Here is a 22,501-nt window from a genome sequence, read left to right on the forward strand (position 1 = left end):
AAAAAATTCAACTGTCAACAGCTACTGGCACGGCTGTGTTATACCAAGTCAACCTCACCCGGAACAGAGTGGGGGGAATAGGGGGGTTGTTTTTTCCATAGCCCACCTCAGCAAGTTCATAGAATGAGAAAAATGCTGAAAGGTTAGGTACACAAATTACATACTGCCACCTCAACTCAAAACAGAGATTTCTCTAACACTAATGGATCCGTATCTGGTACAAGTCCTATGAAGTGTGCTGATATGATGCCACTGCTGCCAGCGGCTATGACTGCACTGATCAGGACTTATGCTAAGAAGCAGTATGCAAAAGTACTCAACTTCAACAGATATGGATGTGAATAGGGTTAAAGAGACTCTGTCTTACGACTACAGCTTCAAGCTGTAGCCTTCTCGGATGACTAATAGCTTTCCAATAACAAGGTTCAGTAACAAGGTTCTTTGGTATTATGTGCCTTCCAACCGTTTCCTAAGGTGAATCTACCGAGGCGGTCTCCCTTTGCCTTCCTCTAATGATGGCTCATAGCGCCAACAGCATTTCCACCATCGTTGTTGTTCATAAATGCAACAGGGTGATTTAACAATAAAGGCTATATGTTTATCAGTAAAGGTGAAACTCAGTGGCATCAAATATTGACTCCTTTTTAGAAGGCAGTCCAGATGAAAAATCATTATATACTATACTGGGGTTAATCCAACATCTTAAAGGCTGGGCAGCTCCGAGATTCAGAAGCAAACCCTGCTGGAGAAAAAGAAAGCACTACTCAACACCAAGCTGTCTTGGATGAAACCGATTATCTAGATCCATTTCAAACTGGCTTTAGGACAGGATTTGGAGTTGAGACCGCCATGGTTGCTCTGGCTGATGACCTGCGTCTAGGCATCGACAAGGGTAGTGTGACCCTGTTGGTGTTTCTGGACCTCTCAGCGGCATTTGACACTATAGATCATGACATCCTCTTGAATTGCCTGAGAAGGTTAGGAATAGGAGGCACTGTGCTCCAGTGGTTCTGTTCCTTCCTCTCGGGAAGATTCCAGAGGGTGGTGCTCGGGGACACTTGCTCGGCAAGGAAGGAGCTTAATTGTGGCATCCCACAAGGCGCCATCCTGTGCCTGATACTTTTTAACATATACATGAAGCCGCTGGGAGAGATCATCCAGAGACATGGGGCGGGGTGTTATCAGTATGCTGATGACACCCAGATATATTTCTCCATGTCTTGGTCTTCAGCTGTGACTTCAGATGGCATCTTACCTCTCAATGACTGTCTTAAGGCAGTAATGGGTTGGATGAGGGAAAACAAATTGAAGCTGAACCCAGACAAAACGGAGGTTCTTACGGTATCGGCTCCGAACCCAGGCATCGGGATACAACCTCCAGTCCTAGAAGGGGTCACACTTTCCTCAAAGGATTGTCTTTGCAGTCTGGGGGCGCTCCTAGATTCGTCGCTTCACATGACAAATCAGGTGAATGTGACGGTCAGCTTCGAATGATACGCCAGCTGCGCCCTTTCCTGAAAGTCAGGGACCTTGAGACCATAGTACATGCGCTGGTAACCTCACGTCTTGATTTCTGCAATGCACTCTACATGGGGCTACCCTCGTGCTTGGTCCGGAAACTTCAATTAGTTCAGAACATGGCAGACAGACTAGTCTCTGGTACATCCAGAAGAGACCATATAACACTGATCTTAAGATCACTCCACTGGCTGCCCATTAGTTTCCGGGCCCAGTACAAGGTGTTGGTTATTACCTTTAAAGCCCTAAATGGCTTGGGTCCAACCTATCTTTGGGACCGCCTCCTTCCATATAATCCTCCCCGCACACTTAGATCCTCAGGGAAAAATCTGTTACAGCTTTGTAAAACAAGGCTGTTGGCGACCTCCCAGAGGACCTTTTCAGCTGTAGCCCCCAGATTGTGGAATGGCCTGCCGGACGAGATCCGTCATATTACAACTCTAAATAGCTTTTAAAAAGCTATAAAGATGGATCTCTTCTGGCAGGCCTTTCCTGAATAGTTCTCCGGACATCGGAAGGAAAATCTAACTGTTGACCTCCGACTTCACCACAGTTATTGTATTGTTTTTAAGTATGTTTTTATGTTTTCAATTCCACACTGTTTAATTGTATTTTAAAGGGGGGGGGGGGTTGAGGGTTTGGGCTGTATATTTTAACTTTGTAAGCCGCCCTTCATAGGACTTGTGCCTGTAGAGAGGCAGGATATAAATAAATTTTATTATTTTATTTATTATTACTGTACTTGCATCTCAAGGGACACAGTGGCTTGTTGCTTGTGAACAGAGGCAGCTGACAGCCAAGTAATCAGGACGATGCAGGTTTTGAACTCTGTTCCCATCTTCTGCAACCGGAACCTCCCTAGCTGAAACATCCCAGAATCCCGTCCTTCCCTCCCCAGGTTTATCCCACTCCAAGAATTCCCTGCCAGGGGACAGGATGAAGCCCAGCATTTGAGGCAAGTGACAGGTATGCAGAGAAAAAGCCTCTTCTACATTTATCTGTTTGTATATTTGGCCCTTTCTGGTGACCTAGTTTTCTTATCAGTAGAACAAGGTGAATAAAACGAAAACTCTGTCAATCCTTTACTGGCCTTTTGCCAGGTGAAAATCTCTATTTTCCTCACATCGGGGGCATTGGGGACATTACAGCGCGCAGTAGGTGTGGGAAATGGTGGCCCATACTAGGAAATATGGGTTTACAACAGACCTACTCATTACGAGAAAGCTTAAATATTTTAGTATTTCTACATTCAACTTTGGTAACCGGGGCAGGTGTAACAAGATGCAGTGCTTGGAGTGTTGGACTCAGACTGGGGAGACCCAAGTTCAAATCCCAGTCGTAACCTCAGGCCAGTGGTTGTTCTCAACTGAACATAGCTCACAGGGCTGTTATGAGCACAAAAATGAGGGCAGTGACCACTCCTTGGAGGAAATGGAGGCTATCCACAAATAAAAAACTTAACAGCGCTTTTTGGTTTATGAAACATTTAAGGAAGTATATGACCTCAAGGAAACAAATGTGAAACATCTCTTGTTTATATGCAAAAACAATGTAATAAAATGAATGGGTACTAACCTTTCTACTCAGAACTCATCAACTATAGTTTCTCTCACTACTCACGGTGAACAAGTCAATGTTATATAGGACAGTAAGCCTGCAGCTAGGTGGGAAGCTAGGCACAGACGGTGATGTTAAGATCAAGCATGGGAAAAAATTGTATGTTGGATTCACATTTTTAAACACTGGCAAGAAAAGGTCTTTTTAGTTCCACCTAGTGTCTAGATTTTTCCAGGCCTGCAAAGTATATTCTACCCAAAGCAAAATAATAAAGAGCAAACTGAGATGGAGTTGAAACAGAGAGGAAAGAACTGAAGGGACTGTGCTGCCCACTTGCACGCTGCAAGAGGCATGGCCGCCACAACAAGGATCGGACAAGATCTAGAAGGTCCTGGACAGGCATGAAAGAGGATCTTAGACTGGAGAACTGGGCTAATAGTAACCAAATTAATTTCAACAGGAATAAATGGAAGGCACTACCTTTAGATATGAAAAAACAGAGACACACATATAAGATGGATGATGCCCATGCATAGTGCATACTGTTGGTGTTTTTAACTTTTGGATGATCTTAGATTTTTCGTTGTGTCTTGTTTTACCTTTGCTGTACGCGACCTGGGTTCCCCATTGTGGGAGAAAGGCAGTATATAAATGAAATAATTTAATGAAATGAAACGTGAAGAGGATTCTAGGGGACCATAAGCTATGCATGAGGCAACCGTGTGATGTGGTAGCTAAAAAAAATCCCATGTCATTCTAGTTTGCATCAACAGAACAAGCGTCTGACTCAAGGGATGCAAAACTACCAAACTATTCTCCATGGGTCCAATCTCATCTGGGCACCTCAGCTTAAGACCAAGCCCAGGGGAGACTGGCCAAGATGGTGAAGGGTCTGGAAACCAAGCCCCATGAGGAACTGTTGAGAGAGTTGGATATGTTTAGCCAAGGGAAGGTTGTGAGCTAATATGACAGTCTCTCTTAAATATATAAAGTGTTCTCATGTAGAAGATGGAACAAGTTTATTTTCCTCTGCTAGGAGCCAAACCAACAGCTTGAAATTCCCCAAAAGGAAATTCTGACTATTAAAAAGAATTTTAGGACATTAAGAATGGTTCAGCTGTAAAACAGACTGCCTCAGAAGGTGGAGGATTCATGCAAAGTGCAACTGCACCAAGTTAGTCAATGATTTGAAACTGTCAGACCTGTGCAACCTGTCCCCCACTCGCCAATATGTATTTCTCCATCTTGCTACTTCCAGCCAACAGGGAAGCAGCCCTCCTCTTTGGCTCAGCAGCCATAACATGCAACCTGTAATGAAAAACCAAATGCTGACACCTAGATATTTCAATCTCTTAATTTCACTTCAAATCCCTCACTTCTGGTACTAATTACAGCCTCTCCAACATCTGTTTTAACAAATGCTTTCAAGATCAGCCACACTTCCTCTCTTGTACAGATGTTCTTTATCTTCCAGCTTTATCCCTTTTCATCCCAGAGTCACTACGGTAAGCTACTGAACAGCACTACCGATGGGTCTGTTGCCCATGCTACAGAGCAGCAATTCCGCTAAGAATAAGCACAGTGACAGGATGTAAAGTTAAGGCCAGGAGGGGAGGGACTCTGACACATTGTACGTATATTGGCAGTCACTACAAATGTCTTCCACACTATATTGCACATCCAGCAGAGCTGTTCAGGGTCGTGAGGGAGCTGACTCAGCTTCCTCCCACTCGGAACCCTATTTTAGAACCAACTAAGGCCTGCTGTGACAATTTTAACAACTTTTTTGCAGATAAAATCTCTCAGATAAGGGCTGATCTTGACACCGGCATTATAACAGAAACAATAGGAGAGGCATCCAGAGCTTCCGTGGACCCTATTAAGCTGGATCACTTTGAGTTTGTACATACCAATGAAGTGGACAAGCCTCTTGGAAGCATTACGAACACGACGTGCTCTCTCGATCTCTGTCCTTCTTGGTTGACTGCCCAGGGTGGTGATACAGTAACATCATTATTACAACTTATAATCAATGCATCCTTCAGGGAGGGGAAATTTCCATCGAGTTTGAAATTAGCAATTGTCAAACCTTTACTTAAGAAACCCTCCCTGGACCCCCTGGTGAGAAATAATTATAGACCGGTCTCCTTGTTACCATTCTTAGGTAAGGTGATCGAGAGAGCGGTCGCCTTCCAAGTCCAAGCAGTTTTGGGTGAAACTGATTATCTGGACCCATTTCAAAACGGCTTTAGAGCGGGATATGGAGTTGAGTCTGCCATGGTTGCCTTAGTCGATGATTTCCGTCTGGGCATCGACCAGGGAAGTGTGACCCTGTTGGTGCTCTTGGACATCTCAGCGGCTTTCGATACCATTGACCATGGTATCCTTCTGGAACGCCTGAGGGAATTGGGTATTGGGGGCACTGCGCTCCAGTGGTTCCGATCCTATCTCTTGGGCAGATTCCAGATGGTGCAGTTGGGGGACATTTGCTCCTCTAAGAGGGAACTTACATCTGGTGTCCCTCAGGGAGCTATTTTGTCCCCGCTTTGTTTAACATTTACATGAAACCACTGGGAGAGATCATCCGGAGACACGGGGTGTGGTGTTATCAGTATGCTGATGACACCCAAATATGTTTCTCTGTGTCTCCGACTGATGCAGTGACTAAGGATGGAGTCTCTCCTCTGAATGCCTGCCTGGAGTCGGTAATGGGCTGGATGAGGGAAAACAAACTCAGACTGAATCCAGAGAAAACAGAAGTACTCATGATAGATTCCTCAGGCCCGGGGAACGAAATTTGTCCACCTGTCCTGGACAGGGTCACACTTCCCCATAAGGATGAAGTTCGCAGTTTAGGAGTACTTCTGGATTCGTTCCTGCAGTTGACATCTCAAGTAGATGCGACGGTCAGAAGTGCTTGCTATCAGCTTCGGTTGATACGCCAACTGCGACCCTACCTGGGCCAAAGGGACCTTGAAACAGTGGTACATGCTCTGGTAACCTCTCGCTTAGATTTCTGTAATGTGCTCTACATGGGGCTACCCTTGTACCAAGTCTGGAAGCTTCAGTTAGTACAAAATATGGCAGCCAGACTGGTCACTGGTCCATCTAGGTTTGACCATATAACACCTAAGCTGAAAGCTCTACACTGGCTGCCCATTCGCTTCCGGGCACAATACAAGATGTTGGTTATCACCTATAAAGCCCTACATGGCTTGGGTCTGAGTTACTTAAGGGACCGCATCTCCCCCTACGAGCCACTGCACACACACAGAACATCCGGGAAGAACTTATTGGAAACTCCATCATCCAAATATGTCTCCTCTTCCCAAAGGGCCTTTACAATAACGGCCCCGTGGATCTGGAACAGCCTTCCGTAGGAGCTCCGTCTCATGACCTCTTTGGAAATATTTAAAAAGAGACTGAAACCCGTACTCTTTTGCCAAGCGTCCCCCCCCCCAGGAGTGATGTCTACATGACCAATATGCCTGCCGACAATGATATTCTGTCTTACCCCTGGATGTTGGATGCTGTTGGATTGTTGTATTTTACTGATGTTTGTATAGATGTATCATTTTGTGTTTTTATAGTGTATTGTATTGCATTGTATGTATTGATTTTAGTAGCCTGTAACCCCACTTCAATCCTTTGGGAGAGGCGGGGAAACACAAATAAATTATTATTATTATTATTATTATTATTATTATTATTATTATCATCCTACTAAAAACAACAACAAAAAAGATCCCCAATATAATAGCTGTTTTACAGACCTGAGCAGAAAAGCCAGTAATATTGCTTCTTAATCCAGCATTCCTCAAATTTCAGGGCTTTTTTTTGTTGTGAAAGAAGCAAAGTGGTAAAGCAAACTATTTCCCAGGGGAGAGGGACAGCTATGCTAGTTTGTACTATGGCAAACACCATCAGTCCTGCGGCACCTTGAGCTTAACAAATGTATCGCAACACAAGCTTTCAGGGACTAGAGTCTCCTGCATCGATCCATAAAGCATTCTTCTTAATCATATGTACCCTTCCTTGACCAGGGACAGAAAGAAGTGCAAGAAGCAGAGACACTGGCAATTCAATTAACAGTCTGAGGATCATACGCCAACTCTGTCTCCGCGTCTACTCCGGCAACACTTTTACAGGGCTTCATAATGTTGGCCTCAAGATGAAGGAGTCATTACACTGCTCATCTTCTAACAGAAGTGATCATCTGCCACACGTGGCTTTATACACTCTGCACAGGGCTAACCGGACAAATCCATCACCTGAAATGGCAGCTCTACCGTTGAAGGCTGTTTTTCGGTCTCTATTAAACAAGACCACATATCTTTCAATAATATAATATTGAAAGCATTTCTATTGCTACAATTATTAACTGTTTCTCTGTTTGAATAAGACTTCTGTGTCTGAAGACTAGTCCATAAACAGCCAGTCTAGCTCAACATCTCTGGGACTGAACACTCTCTCTTGCCTCTCTGGTCTGAAGCACTTCTCTTCTGCTAATCTCTAGCAGTATTAATTACATCCACTGTAATCTGTTGAGTTTATCAATCTTAAGAATGTGCACCAGACCCATGTTCAATTTCCTGCAAGGTTCAAGATGTCACACAGCAACTAACGATGCCAATGGATGAATCCTGGGATTAGACAGATGGGGAACAGGTCACTTCATGCTCATTAAAAAGAGCACTTATTAACTGCTCCCTGCAGCTCAGTCCGGACACGGTTTCAAAGAACCTGCATCAGTCCTTCCAAGGTATTCTGGTGCTCCTTTGTGATCTCTGAATAGCACCATTTATTTTGCTTGTTTGAGAACAGGCATCATGATTAAGAATTCCTCCAACGGCAGAAAATGCCACCCATGGGTTCATCATTTCCTTCTTTAGACGCCTATTTATGCTCTATTTTAGTAAATTGAGGGCTTATAATTTCATTGCTATTGCTTTTTAAATGAAATTATGGGTGGTTAAGGCGATGAAGGAAAGCGAAAACTAATTACATTACAAGAGATTACAATTGTCCCCAACTCACTCTCAGGCACTTTCAATCACAAGATATTGAGGGCCAGCGAAAAGATGTTGCTGCTGCTGCTGCCGCCACATTTTAACCAGATGCATCCTCTGCTCAAATCTATTGGCATGCTTCCTACATAACTGTTAATTTGGGTGTAATGACAGCGCACAGGCCAAAAGCATGTCAACATACAGAGGACAGGTCTGTAGTGTGCCTTCACCTAAACACTTTGCGGTTCATTAAACCCAGATGGGCAGCTGCAAACAGCAGAACACAGCTCAGATCTCAATTTAAGCATCATTTTTCTCCATTTCTCAGGTGACTGCTTTTAAAATCTGGGACAGTGCAAAGAATAATGAAATTCTCATTTGTCCACCTTTTAGGCTCTCATCTTCATGAAGAGATTGATCTCGAATTCATAGTTCTCTTTTTCTAAGGCAAATTTTAAGTACCAGAGTTCTTCTAACTTTAGTCTTTTTTATAATTTATTGTTTCTCCAGAGCCTAAAAAAAGTACGCTCTCCTCCCTCTTTTCTGTGTGCTACCTATCGTCTTTTGAATCAGTTTAATCTTGGGTACATATGATGAATAACATTTCCCCCCCACACTGGCTTGTTAGGAAATGGAAATCTGTAAACCTGTAGAGAAGGAAATGTATCTGTCAAGAAATCTCACCCCTAACCTGATCTTCATCAAGACAATGATAACAAGACAATTCTACGGTCTGATGCCCACTCATTTCAAAAGGATCAATGTACTGAACTCTCAGTTCTCAAAGGACTGTGGTTTTATGAAGGAGCCCAGGGATCGCGATTCGCTACCAAAGACTTCTTTGCCCACTCATAAAAACTTCCGTTACCAGGACTTTTGAAGGAAGTCGTGATATGTCATCTGCTTTCCTATGGGAGTGTGCCATAAGAGAACTAATGATAGTTACAAGGAAGCAACTGAGAATGTTATGGAGGATCTTGGGCACAACTCCTTAAGCTAAGCATTTATTCCCCAGCAAAAGTAATCTGCCTTCATGCAGGAACAAATACACAATTGAGTTTTTCAAGCAAATCAAAGTTAAACTGTTTTCCTTTAAAGTCAACAGAAGCATCATCGGATAGTTCACACTATACTTTAAAACAAAGCCCTAAATAATCTTAGTTGGGCAATCTGCCCTGTCACACTCAAATGAGACGCATAATGAACTTATTAGTAAGTTCCATTTTAATACACATACAATAAATATGCAATTATTAAGCATCACTTGTCCCCTCTTCTCTTCCAGCCTGGATCTCTAACCCACGATATTAGCTTTCCAGGCCTTCCATTTCATTGCAGCAACATCCGCTCCCTGTCTCGTGCTTGGAGCGCATCCCAGACGTGACAGATGCAATAACCATGAAGATTCAACTTGAAAAATCCAACTATGTTTGAAAAGGCACTTTGTCAGAAGGCAGAACAATCCCAATGCGCTACATACAAAGGAATACAAATGCTGATTACAGCTATCTGCCTCCAAGTCCATTGGCAGCCTTCACATTTTTACAATTACACAGCATGACAGGAAAACAAACATGCAGTCCTTTGTGTATTTGGAAGGTTTCAACCTTACTGTCAAGTGACTGGGTGGGATCTTTTACCTTTGTAAACAGAACCTTTAGTAAGCATGAATGTCAGCAGTAGCAAAATCATGTCATCTGTTATACCAACTTTTTTAAATATCACAAACAAAAATGTCTTAACCCACCCTTCTCAAGCTGGTGCCCTCTGCAAAATTTCCTGCATGGCCAGAACATCTGGCAACGATGGTGGCTATCTGAAAGTGCCAGGGTCATTCATGCTCGATGGAGATGAGGAAGGTTGCCACACAATATACCTGGAGGGCAACAGCCCAGGGAAGGGGAGTCTAAAGCCCCTGACTACCATTTGATTCACTGTTTTTCTTCTTGAAGATGCCTGTGGCCTTTTCTTGGGCAGTTTTCAACAACTTCGCCCTGATTTCAAGCCACTTAGGTCACAGACCTATGGTTCCATCCCATATATGTAGATTTTTAACAACATCCCAGCAAAGCCTAATAGACTGGGATGGGCTCCTGGCCACGCAGGTCACAGCTCAAGAAATGCCTTCACATGGGTCTTTATATCACTGTAGGTTTACCACTGTTTGTTCAAGTAGAAAAAGATGTGCACTTGCACACTACGTAAACCAATATTGCCAACTACATTTCTTGTGTATGGCTATACAACTAGCTAAACCATGCCAGTGGCTCTTACTTCTATTCTAGCTCACTTCTGCCTCATTTTCTCAAGCTTTGCCCCAGCAATGCTTTGCTCTATTGCACAAGAGAATAACCATTTGCTTAAGATAGAAAGCGACAGGAATTTTAGGAGTCTGGAAACCCACCTGTTGATTTCAGCATTGAAGGGACATATTAACCAAAGAAGTGTATCAGAATTAGCTTATTTAATGCGGATCAAGGACTTGGGCAGGGTCAGGTAAGACCAGTCCCTAGCTCTGAGAACTTGCACACAGGAGATTTTGATGAGGAAAACCAAGGAAGAAAGAAGATGGACAGGGGAAGAAGATGGACAACTGGAACAGAGCCAGAACAGAGCAAGACAGGAACAAGCATACGCATACCTACTGTAAGCTGACCACCAGCACATGGGCTTAGGGTGACCATCTCAAACATATGCATCACTAGAGAGAAAGGCATGCGTGGCAGTGGATGACACATACATTCATGGGACTGACTAATACCCCACCCTGATACACAGTCAACAGTTTGAAGAACAAAAGAGCTGTATCTCAGCCAACCCACACAGAAGCGCTGACATTGTTCCTTCACTGCAACCTGGGAAACACTGCTTGCTTGCTAGACTGACAGCTACATGCAAGAGGCTTCTACATAAGGTGGAAAGGAAAAGAGGTTGGATGGCTGTTTGGGGGCAGATGGATTCCTGTTTGCTTCAGACCATCCTTCTTCTCCCCAAGAGCTGCCCCATGCTTCCTTCCTTCCTCCTTTGTGAGCATGAGATTTGGCAGCCCAGTTGAGCTCCGCAACAGGCTTCTGGCGAAAGGCACTTCTTATCATGGCACACTTGCTCTAGGGAATCCGTTCTGCTGTATCCTTCAGTTCAGGGCCTGAAAGGGACCCAAGTGGGGTGGACAGGAGGGGAGGCTCCTCGGGCCTGGAGCAAGATGGGCGACTCTCCTCTGAAGGGACAGCCCGATGACAGGAAGCAAGCAAGCAAGGCCCCCACGCCATCCCAGCCCTTCTTAAGGATACTCTTAGCTTACGATGTAATGTTCTGGGATATTATTTCTTGCCCTCATCTTCCTGCCTGGGCTCCCTTTCAGCTGCATCCTCCTCTGCTGGCCTGCCCCACCGCCTGCTTCCCTGACCCCCGGGCCGCCTCTCCCTCCGTCCTCCTTGGCCCAGCCTCCCTGCTCCCTCGGCCTGGCAGCCCCCAGGCTCCCTCCCATTCACTGCCACCTGCGCCCAGCCTGGCAGCCAGGAGCCAGATCTGCTGCCCCACAGCCACACCTTGGGCCTTGCTTGCTTGCTTGCTTCCCCGGAACCAAAGCACCAGCCCAAACCCTCGGCCACCGGCTGGCAGCAGGTCGGACCCCCCCCCCCCGCGGTCCCTCTCCCTTTGCAGCCTCACGATCCCTTCCCACTCGTCTGCATGAGATTCAGGAGCGAAGGCGAGAAGAAGGGGCTCATCTGCCAAGAGCCCCCCCCCCCGAGCCTCTTGGGATTCTGCCCCAGATGCCTCTCAGCCCGGGGCCGAAACCCCCGTCCTCCCTCCCTCCGGAGGCACCCCCGCTTCCCTGGCCCCAGTTCTTAGCCCACGCTTGCCTTGCTTAGTGCCATTATGGTGAGGATGAGGATGATTGTGATTTGCTCCCCCGCCTTTCGCCCCAATTAAGGACCCCAAGCTTCTCTTCTGCCTCCTCTTTCTCATCAAGACCTTCCCAAGCTTGGGAACAAGGCCCTTGGGCTGCGTCCACACGGGAGTCCTAACCCGCTTTATCTGGTTCCAGGCCCTCTGGAATTGTGGGAGTTGGGGTTTGTTGTGGGCCCCGAGCGGAGCCTGCCTCTTCCCTCAGGGAGACCCCTCGCCGGCCCCAATTCGGCCTCTGGGCCCTCCTCGTTACCCCCCTCAGCCCCGGCCCGCCTTGCCAGGAGCCCCCCGGTACCTCCGGCGGTGCCGCCGCTTCGCCCGCTTCCTTTGCCCGCCTCGCGGAACCACCGCCGCCTCCGCCCGACTCTCTTCCTCTCACTGACTGACTGTCCGCCTCGCACGCGCGCCCTAAGCCCCGCCCCCCGCTTGGGCTCCTCCTCCTCTTCCTCGGCGTTGTTGAGCTTCGGCGCCCCGCCCCTCGCCAGGGCCAAGAGTGACAGGAGGCGGAGGCGGGGCGAGCCCCAAAGCAAGAGCCAATGGGAGCTTCGCGCGGGAGGGAAGGGAGCCAATCCGCGCTGGGGAGGGAGGGGCCTTCTGAGGGCGCGCGAGGCGACGGCGGGCAGACTGGCAATTCTTTCCCTCAGGAGCCGCGCGTGAGGGGGACAAGGCTTTTGCGCGAATTGCGCGCCTTTTTTGGGCACCTGTTTTCTTCCTCAACTTCTCCGTCGCAACAAAGGCGCTTCTTCTCTTTCTGGCCGACTGTTTCCCTCAGATATATACATATCTCTCTATAAAAGAAGGAAGGGGTTGAACGCTGGGCCAGCAGGGCTCGGGGAGGCCCGGGTTCGAATTCCTCTCAGCCCTGGGCCAGCCGCTGGGTGACCTGGGCCAAGTCACGCTCTCTCAGCCTCGCAGGAAGGCCGAGGGACACACAACTTGTGGAGGAAAAGGCCCACAACCACAAGTCTCTGGAGACTAGCAAAACCTAATAAGGCCAAAGGGCCGAAGAACAGCCACCCCTTTGAGAAGGAACAGAGCACACGTATTAAAAGGACAGCAAGCCCAAACCCCCATGTTTGAAATATCATGGCAGTTCAATATTTTTGTTTCTGGTAAATACATCCCGTAGCACCTCTGAGGCTCACTGAGCAAAAGGAGTTGGCGCATAAGCCGTCATCAACGCAGGCTGCGTCCACACTGCAGAATTCATGCACTTTGACACCACTTTACCTGCCCTGGCTCAGGGCTGTGGAGTTCTGGGACGTGTGGTTTTGTGAGACATTTTGCCCCGTCTGCTCCAGGGCCAGGACAAACTACACATCCCAGGATTCCCTAGCCTTTGAGCCAGGGCAGATAAACCGCCTTAATTCTGCAGTTTAGCTGCAGGCTTGGTCTACTTTCTCATAGGTTCCAGACTAACAGGGATACAAAGGGCCCATACAGACAGGCCAAAATAAAGCTACTTCAGGTCACTTTGGAGGTATGCTGTTTTACTGAAACACACATCTTAAGAGGCCAGAAGCTATGCCAACGCTGCGCTCTAGTCCTTAGGACTGGAGCATGACTTTGGTGCAGCTTCTGGCTTCTTAGGACGCATACATCATTTAAACAGCATAACTCCAAAGTGACCCAAAGCAGCTTTATTTTGGCTTGTCTGTATGGGCCCTTAATTCTATTAAATACAGGTTTATAGGATTCACCACATCCTTCTGGGGTCCAAAGACATGTGAGAGGTGTCTCACAGTTTAAAATCACAGCTGACTAAATATAGATGCATGCAAAATCAGATGTTGATGACTTGTTCCCCCCCCCCCTCCTTTTTTTTTTGGCAGTTCGTGTGGGGCAGGAAAGCTGCTGCTGGATCCATTGCAGTGGCCCACTCCTATTTGAAAAAATATCCTTTTAACCATGAACTGAAGGCACAGGTATGTATTACTCATGTACTATTAATATATATGTAAATATACATCCATTTGGTGCCTAGCGCGGGTGTGTGTATGTATATATATGCACTCATCCCTCCATATTTGCGGCTTTGATTATTCACAGATTTGATTCCTATGTTCTCTCTAGGAATATCTAAGTCCTCCAATGCTACTCTATGGTCAACTTTAACTAAAAGTTGCCCTGAAAGACCTAGAGATTCCTAGAGAGAATACATTACTAGGCCTTTGTAGCTCCTCCAGTGCAACTCTGTGGTCAAACTCTGGCAGATGTTGACCCCAGAGTTGTGCTGGGGGACCTAGAGATTCCTAGAGAGGTGTCCTCTCGGGTAAAAACATGGCGGTTTTGCTATTTGTGGTTTTTCCACTTTCACAGTCTTGTGCCCCTAACCCTAGCAAATATGGAGGGACGTGTGTGTGTGTGTGTATAATAGTATTCAACAGCAAGGGGGAATAGGGTTAAACATATTGGGAAGTATGGGAGCGTCTGCCTTGAATTTTCTCACTAATAAAGTGATTCCAAGTGCTGAGGGGGGGGGGGGAGACCAACCTCCCGGTGAGTTTTCAGAGGAATGCAGCAGAGAGATGAACAGGAGACTATAGTTTTTTGTGGGTTTTTCAGGTGATGTGGCCGTGTTCCAGAAGAGTTTATTCCTGATGTTTCGCCAGCCTCTGTGGCTGGCATCTTCAGAGAATGTATAAATATGCTTTTTAACCAGAGGCTTTAATATCGCTCTGCATTGCATCTGAAAAAGTGGGTTCAAATCCACAAAAGTTCATGCTGAAATAAAATCTAGCTAGTCTTAAAGGTGCCGCTGCATTCCCTTTTTTCTCTCCCTTCCTTCTTTTTATATCTTACACAATATATATACCCAAGTCCTTACCAGGCAAGCATTTTCTGAAGATGCCAGCCACAGATGCTGGTGAAACGTCACGAAGAAACTCTGCTAGAACATGGCCACATAGCCCGAAAAACCCACAAAAAACTATGGATGCCGGCCATGAAAGCCTTTGACTTCACGAACAGGAGACTGTTTTCCTTGTAGTTGAAAAGGGACTGCAATGGAAATGGCTTTCAGGAGTTGCCAGGGCAGGCGTTCCATGCTCTCTGGCCGCAGGCTGCGTTGTTGACAGCTTTATCAGCTTCATGGCAGGGTGTGTCGTGCACATAGCTGCTGCCTCCTGATAGAAGTTACTTAATTCAGGTCCAGAACACACCCCAGAAACAATCCAGTTTGAGACCACTTTAACTGCCCTGGCTCAGTGCGAGGGAATCCTGGGAATTATAGTGTTTTGTGGCCCCATAGCTCTCTGAGAGAGAAGGTGAAATGTCTGACAAAACTAGAGTTCCCAGAATTCCCTAACACTGAGCCAGGACAGTTAAAACGGTCTCAAACTGGATGATTTCCACAATGTGTTTTGGCCCTCAGTTGTCATTGGGAACCAACAGGGCTGGGGAAGCCCAGCAGCAGTGTATACCTTTGAATATTAAATTTAAAATAAAACCAAAGTAATTTGCTGGAGTAGTTTGACGTTTCCAACAGGTCTGAAGGGCTGCTGTCAAAATACCTTTTCCTCAAATAGCTTATAAGGGTTTGTTTGGGTTGTTTTGTTTTTAATTATTATTATTATCCCAAGAAGGAAACCTGTTTGTCTTCTTGCCCTCCTATTGTGTTCAGCTTTTGACCAGGAAGGGGAGCTGTAGAATTAGAAAATGAGGGGAAGCTGCACAGTCCTTTGGGGATTTGGTCTAGTCTTTAAAGAGGGAAGATCGTCTTTTTAAAAATCACTGGTAACAAACAGTTGCCATGGGGTTTATACTGTACGCACTTGGGAAATACCTATTTCACCGGTGGAAAACAGCAGTGGAGGTGAACCAGGCTTGTTGGGGGTGCAATATGACCTCTGGCGTTCATTTAGGCTGGTCTTTTACTGGGGGATAGCTTTGGGGGTGGAGGTCTTTGCCCCTCCGTAAGAATAATGCGCCCTCCTCCATGAATTTTTTCTTCAGTGTGGACATTTCTAGCATTGCAGAGAGTGAGACCTTGAAAATGCTTCACACCCAGAACTTTTCTATTTACTGTGGCTGCATCCACACTGGAGAAATAACCTGGTTTGACACCACTTTAACTGCCCTGGCTCAAGGCTATGATTTCTGGGAGTTGGAGTTTGTTGTAGAGTCTAAAAAAACTCCAACTCACAGAATTCCATAGCCTTGAGCCAGGGCAGTTAAAGCAGTGCCAAACCGGGCTATTTCTCCAGTGTGGATGCAGCCTGTGTCTGCTTTCCCTGGGTCACTCTGCCTTCCACTTTCCTTTGGATACCTAAAGCCTAAACTGAAGGTTCAGGTTACTGCAACAATAGAAATTTGGGGACTGGAGGAAAATTTCAAGCAGGGGGGGACAGCAATCCTATTTAGTGGCAGTGCTCCCACATTGCCCCCTGGCTTTGAGGCATATTCACACATCCAGACACACACAATGCAAGTTCACTGTTGCAGAACTCCAAGGGAAGCATTGAGAATGGCGTCTCAGTGACACTTTCTGTTACAGATCGGGTGCTTGCTAATCAGTTTGCTTATAAGTAATCCACAGTCCATATCCATTTAGTCAGTGCTTTTCACTAACACACACTGAAAGCTCGCTTAAAGCGGTTCTAAACCATTACAGTACATGAAGATCCCTAATAGATTGAACCCAATGTCCATCTAGCTCACTTTCCCTTGTTTCTCAATGCTCTTCAGATGATCTACAGCTCCCATAACCCCACATTGTGGACTCACAAAACAGAAAAGTCTTGCTGAGTCAAGGAGAAGGCCTCTTTGGTCCAGCATGCAGTTCAGACAGTGGCCAGCCAGTTACTCCACTGGGGAGCCTGCCAAGAGGACAGGAGTGGAACTGTGCCCTCCTGTGTGCGCTCCCTAGCAACTGATGTCCAGAGGCACACTATCTCTGTATGGTGAAAATTCAGGCTTGGGAACACAGGAACCCTCTCTGGATCTGTAGGAAAGATATAGCCATCAACCTTCAAAGCCACTGAGAGCCTGCTCCTCCATAAATTCATCCAGTTTCTCTTTAAAGCCATCCTAATTAATGGCCATTGCTAGATCTTGCTAGCCGTCCTGAGCGGTTGACCAAATTTATCTTGCAGGGCACCAGAAGGGGGCAAAGTTGGTCTAGCCCAACATCCAGGGTTGATGGCCAGCCTGCTGCAGCTGCAAAGACCAGCCAAAGCAGAGCGGAGAGGGAATAGCTATCGCATGTTTGCCCCCCATAATCTGCCCGTCGGATAGGCCATTCCTGAACATTAATGTTCCATTTAAGTCCCATGGCTGTTCCTCCACAAATGTGTCTAAAGTAGTGCTTCCTAAGCTATCTGATACAGGGGACTTGCATTATTATTATTATTATTATTATTATTTTACAATTTTTCAAGGACTGGTACCATATTTGTGCCTATTGGCTACAATGGTTTCTTTCTTTCCTGAAAACTTCCAGAGACCAGACAACATGAATAAACAGGTGGTTCATGGGCCACCTCTTTGAGTAGCATTGCCCTTATCCACTTTCAAAGCCAACTAAGCTGGTTGCCATTCTCATAGTCTCTTTTGGCAACAGGTTTTCTTTTTAATCTTGTTAAAGTTTTGAATCACCATGTGATTGCCTCTTTTATCAACTATGCAATTAAAAGCCCTCTTTCGGCATGATATAATACTGTACCATTTTTTAAATGAGGTGACTTCCTTTTTAAGCCAGCAAATCACCAAGGCTTGTTTTAAATTATGATTGTCAAGTCCCAAAAGCACAGATTAAAAAGGGATTATCTGAACATACATGTTGATTATTAGAGGGACAATATGTAGATTGTCAACAATATTAATTATAAACAAGAATAATTTATGCAACACATCTGGCAAAAAGTTTTAGCATCCCAGCTACAAACCTATGTCTCTGTTGCTAAATATCCTTTTATATTTTGTGTGTATTCAATTTCCCATATTGAACTACTTTTTCCGTTTGGGAGGGTACTACCATACTAGCAAAAAGTGGACTATTGTTTTAAAAAGAAAAATCCAGGTTATAAACAGGCACATTTCCTCAGTGCTTCCTCTCCTCTTAACAAAGTTAAAGTTGCACCATGGGATAAAAGAATCAGATGCAGCTTTGCAATTAAGCCCTCACCTGGAGAAAGAAAATGCCTAGCTGGCTAGATCCATCGCTCTGCAGGCAACAGAAGAGGTAGAAAAATAGGACACATGTTGGTCTGCAGGTGATGCTGTCAGAATACCGGTTACATTCCAACTAGAATGAAATCAAATGAACTGTGGAGCAGTTAGCTTGCATCCAGTGATGTTAGAGCTGTGATGTGGAAGGGGGAAGGGGGAAGTTCAAAGCTGGACACTTATATTTCAACACAGTTCAGGCATTCCAAAAGTCCCACAGCACAACTAGAACCTGTGGCTGTTGAACTCATACTAAGACATTACAGCAGCAGGCATATTTCTTCTCTCATTTTATTGAGATGTAACCTACAGTGACTATTTTACATGGCCATCTTTGCACCCAATGCATGTACACACCCACACACTTTGACACAGCAGCAGCCATTTATTTCTTGAATGTCCAGCTCTGTTTAACTGAAAAACTGGCATGCCATATTTTGAACATGAACTGATCTACAGACAGGGCATTACCTTACCTGCTCAGTGTGCTCTGGAACCCAGGCAGCTGCAGACTTTAAGGGGGGAAAAACCACTTTGCAAAACAATAAATAGTTAATCTAAGCAATCACACATGAATTACAGCATTTCCAGCTCACCTTTTCTAGCTGGTGGAGTAGACTTCTCAGCTGCAGGTTTCTGTTTCTCAAAGGTCTTCTTCATATCAGCCACTTTCAGGGCTTTCTCATCCTCTTGTTTCCTCACCTTCTTTCTTTCCTCTTGCAGCCTGCATTCCGCTTCTCCTGGTGGTTCTTTGGCAGTAGCTTTGCAGGGGCCACCTCCTTTGATATCCTGAGCAGAATTCACTTGCATTACTACCATGGCTGTCTGCAGCTTGGAACTCTCTATAGGTTCTCCCTCCGTCCCAGGACTTTCTATGCAGACAGTATGGCTGTTTGACTCCAACCCCAGTTCATGGCAGATCTCAAGGTCTTCCCCATTCTCAGGAGACTGGCTGTTCTCGCTTTCCCTGGAACACTTTTCAGACTCCTCTGAAACCAAAGCAAGATTTAGAGCAGGAGGCATCTTTATCTCAAGGCCCTGGGCCACCTTATCACACTCCTCCACTTCTGTTTTTTCTTCTCCACCAGGCTGGACAACATGGCAACCGCTGGAAGGCTGAGGAACACAGTCAGGGGGCTGCCTAAAGTCTCTGCCTTGATCATTGGGAGTGGGGATCTCTTCTTCTCTCATTTCTTGCTTTCTTGATCCTGGAGGACTATCCATCTCCCCATTTCTTGGCTTCTCCGAAGAATCGAGCCAACTCAGGAAGCTGGGCTTGTTTTCATCCCCGGGGGAGTTCAGCATCAGCTTGGTGACTTGCCTGTTCTCCACACTGCTCTCGGAGTCTGAGCGGGTGATCTGCCGCCTCAGCGTCCTCTGGAAAGTGTCGGTCATATCTGTGCTCCCACCTGCAGGTTCCCTTTCCAAACTTTCCTGGTGGCCAAAGTTCTTTATTTGAACCAGTGGCCAGCTGCACTCTGTCATTTCCCTTTTCCTCTCAGATTCGGGAAAGTCAGATGGGTGGGATTCTCCCTCTCGGGTCACAACACTGAGTTCGGTTTCCTCCACTCGGTACAAAAGAGCACTCACCTTCCTGCCTTGGGCTTCTTCTGAGCACTGCCTTTGAAGCACCTGCAGAGAGGCTTTGCTTTCTAGGCCCTTTTCATACCCTTGCAGGGCAGTGCTCTGTTCACGGTAGGAGTCCAGGAGGTGCCCTGCTGTGTCCCCTTCACCCATGCTGTGGTTCATTTGCACATTTTGTGTGGAGACATGAACCCCACAGCCTCTTTCTGTGGGCCTGTTTCTCTCCACAGCTTCCTGAGACTTGGTCTTTTCAGCTGATAAGGAACAGTCATTCTGTTTCATTTTGGAAGTCTTTCTAGTATAAAGAGAGTCTTTCTTTTTGGTTATACTTTTGCTGTTAAAAGAAAAGCCCGAGTGGTGCCACTCGGTGGCTTCCATATTTGGCTGCGGACTGCCTGAATCTCTTAGGCCGAACCCTGTGCAATCCAAAACCCTAGCAAGAGTATTCCCTAAACACCAGTCAGTTCAGAACCACCTTACGTGTCAGCTTTCTCTTTTATTGCTGTATTCAAGGTGGGTGGAGAAGACCCACACAGAAAGAATGGCCAAGAACCCTCTACTGACTGGCTTATGATAAGTGGCATGAAGCACATTACACAAATCAAGGAGGTACAGCCTCCAGGAAAGTCACAGCATTCTTTGCAACATCAGGATAGGCTATGAAAATATTTGATAGCAAATGCACTACACAGATTTTTCCTCACCTGAGCAGGAGGAAGCACATCCAAGAGTCCAAAGTATCCTAATTTTCTGTCAGCAAGATCTCTGCTTTCAAGCTAAATTCTCCCTACAGTGCCTTTCGCTGTTCAGGAACAGGTTGCAAGGAACTTCTCTGGCAATTCTCAGTCCTTTGCCTTTTGGGGAGGGGTGGGTGGGAGAATCGATTCTGCAATGATGATTTTCACTTCTCCCTTTGCTGTTATTTATGGTCGAGAGAGTTATCGCTCTGTACATCTGAGGCTGGTCCTTCTTCGAGAGATTTTTGAAAAGATTCAAAGCTGGTGTCCACTGCACCTTGCGGGCATTTCCAGGGCGGCTTTCTTTGGCTTTCTTTTTAAAGACGATCCTTCTCTTCGCAGATCACTTACTCAAACACTCCTTCCTTAGATAGTGCATGGCACACAGCCTAAGACTGGGACCTTGGGCTGGTTCCCAGTATGCGGGGTGGGGGGGGATAGGCATCTAGGGCAAAGCGGGGGAGGTTCATAGGCAAGACTGAGTCTGGAGCTACTTGGCAGGAATATGTTGTTGTTAACCAAAAGGTTTGGGGAAATAAACAGAAGAGCCTTGACAGTGAGATTTCTTGCAGGCTCCCCAGACCCATCCAGATCCTTATTAAAATGTTGAGGATTTGTAAATATTGGGTTGGAAAGTCATCTCCCCCACCTGACATGCCCTGCAAAGGTCTTTTGATCAAGGCTCTGCCAGCAAATCTCCCCTCCCTCCCAATGTGAGTTTTTTTTAAAAAAAAATTAAAGGTCCAGGAAGCAGTCTAAAACACAGCCCCCAGGGCTTGCTGTTTTCAGCTGAATAGGGAGCACCCGTTACTATGTCCAGTTTCCACCCGAAGGCCGGCCTTCCTTCACTTCTTCCCTTTTATGGCCTGTGAGGTGTGGATCCTTCTGAAGCCCTTGGAGGAGGAGAAGCTCCCCTTGGCAGTGCCGTGGTGCTAGTTCCCTGCCCTTCCTATAGCCTAGCCTCTCCAATGAGGCTGGCCCCCAGGCACCATTGTACCAAACGCACTGTCAAATGGGAACCTGTAACAAATGTCCCCAGCACCTCCTTGGAAACAGGTTTTCCCTCAGCAGCTCCAGGCAGCTGGGGATCCATGCTTTTTAAAGGTAGTTTAGGAGATGCAGGGGAGAGGTGGCTTCAGAAAGAAGGAGAGGGAATGAAAAGAGACCCTTCCCTGCACCCTGTCTGCCTTCATACAGTCGTCTTCCGATGGGCCATATGGTACCAAAGGGCTCTGTTTCAAAAGTGATGGCATAGCAGCAAGCCAGGCCATTTGTGTTGGTAGAGGAAGGGCTCTGTTTTGGATGGCAAATGTCAGTAGTGGTTGGGGACATCTGTGTCAACAGGCCAGGGCCATTTTTGTGTGAACTTTAAAGGCATTGTCCAGAGTGATGTACCCTGTCCTCAGAATCAGCCCAGCACCTCCAGTCATGTCTTTAAAGTTTGGATTGAAACCCAGAGCAAATTCATTGGCCCACTGGCATGGTAGATACCAGCCCCTTTTGGAACCTTCCTGGTGCAGCAGAGGTGAGGAACCTTTGGTTGGCCAGATGGTATTGGACTTCAACACCTATGAACCTCAGGCAGCAAAGCCAGTAGAAAAGGATTCTGGGAGTTATATTTTAAAATCTCTGAAGGGCCCCATGGTGCCTCTCTCCCATCCATCCCCAGTTTGTATAGTACATAAGGAGCAGAGAGGCCATTTCTTGACACCATTCAGCCATTTACACCAGGGACTGTGGAAGAATAGGTGGCCATATGACCACCACCACCATCTCTGGAGACCTTGCGGAGGCCTTACCCACATCCACTGCCCACACCTACAAAACAAAACTAAAAGTGTTGACCCCAGCCCCCTTTGGATTGACATGGTGGGCAGATGTCACTTCATGTTTCAAACAAATGCTGCTTCTGGGCATAAATTGGCCCAGGAAGGCCTCCAGGCATGGAGGAAATGACCTCCACACCCCTAGAGGTCCTTTGGGTGTGAAAATATTTTTTTAACCCGGGGGGGGTCACATACT

The 22,501-nt window shown here is 46.3% G+C and overlaps 1 protein-coding gene across 5 annotated transcripts in view; it reads right to left on the reverse strand.

Moving 5' to 3' along the window:
- CORO1C (coronin 1C) overlaps positions 1-20,401 on the reverse strand; it is a 54,660-nt gene extending 34,259 nt beyond the window's left edge. For 4 of the 5 annotated variants that reach the window (XR_016277294.1, XM_089490011.1, XM_089490010.1 and 1 more), the window contains exon 1: positions 18,755-20,401. Coding sequence is in view for 3 of the 5 variants with exons in the window: in XM_089490011.1 (XP_089346137.1) it covers positions 18,755-20,120 (1,366 nt within the window). In the remaining 2 variants the exon portion in view is untranslated. Of the gene's footprint in view, positions 1-12,288; positions 12,460-18,754 lie in introns of those variants that run through there. The other variant, XM_089490013.1, reaches the window with a different exon arrangement.
- Positions 20,402-22,501: the final 2,100 nt, after the last annotated feature.

This window comes from Sceloporus occidentalis, unplaced genomic scaffold (assembly GCF_023333645.1).
Source record: "Sceloporus occidentalis isolate IW3139 unplaced genomic scaffold, rSceOcc1.0.p SCAF_41, whole genome shotgun sequence".
Taxonomy (NCBI): Eukaryota; Metazoa; Chordata; class Lepidosauria; order Squamata; family Phrynosomatidae; genus Sceloporus; species Sceloporus occidentalis.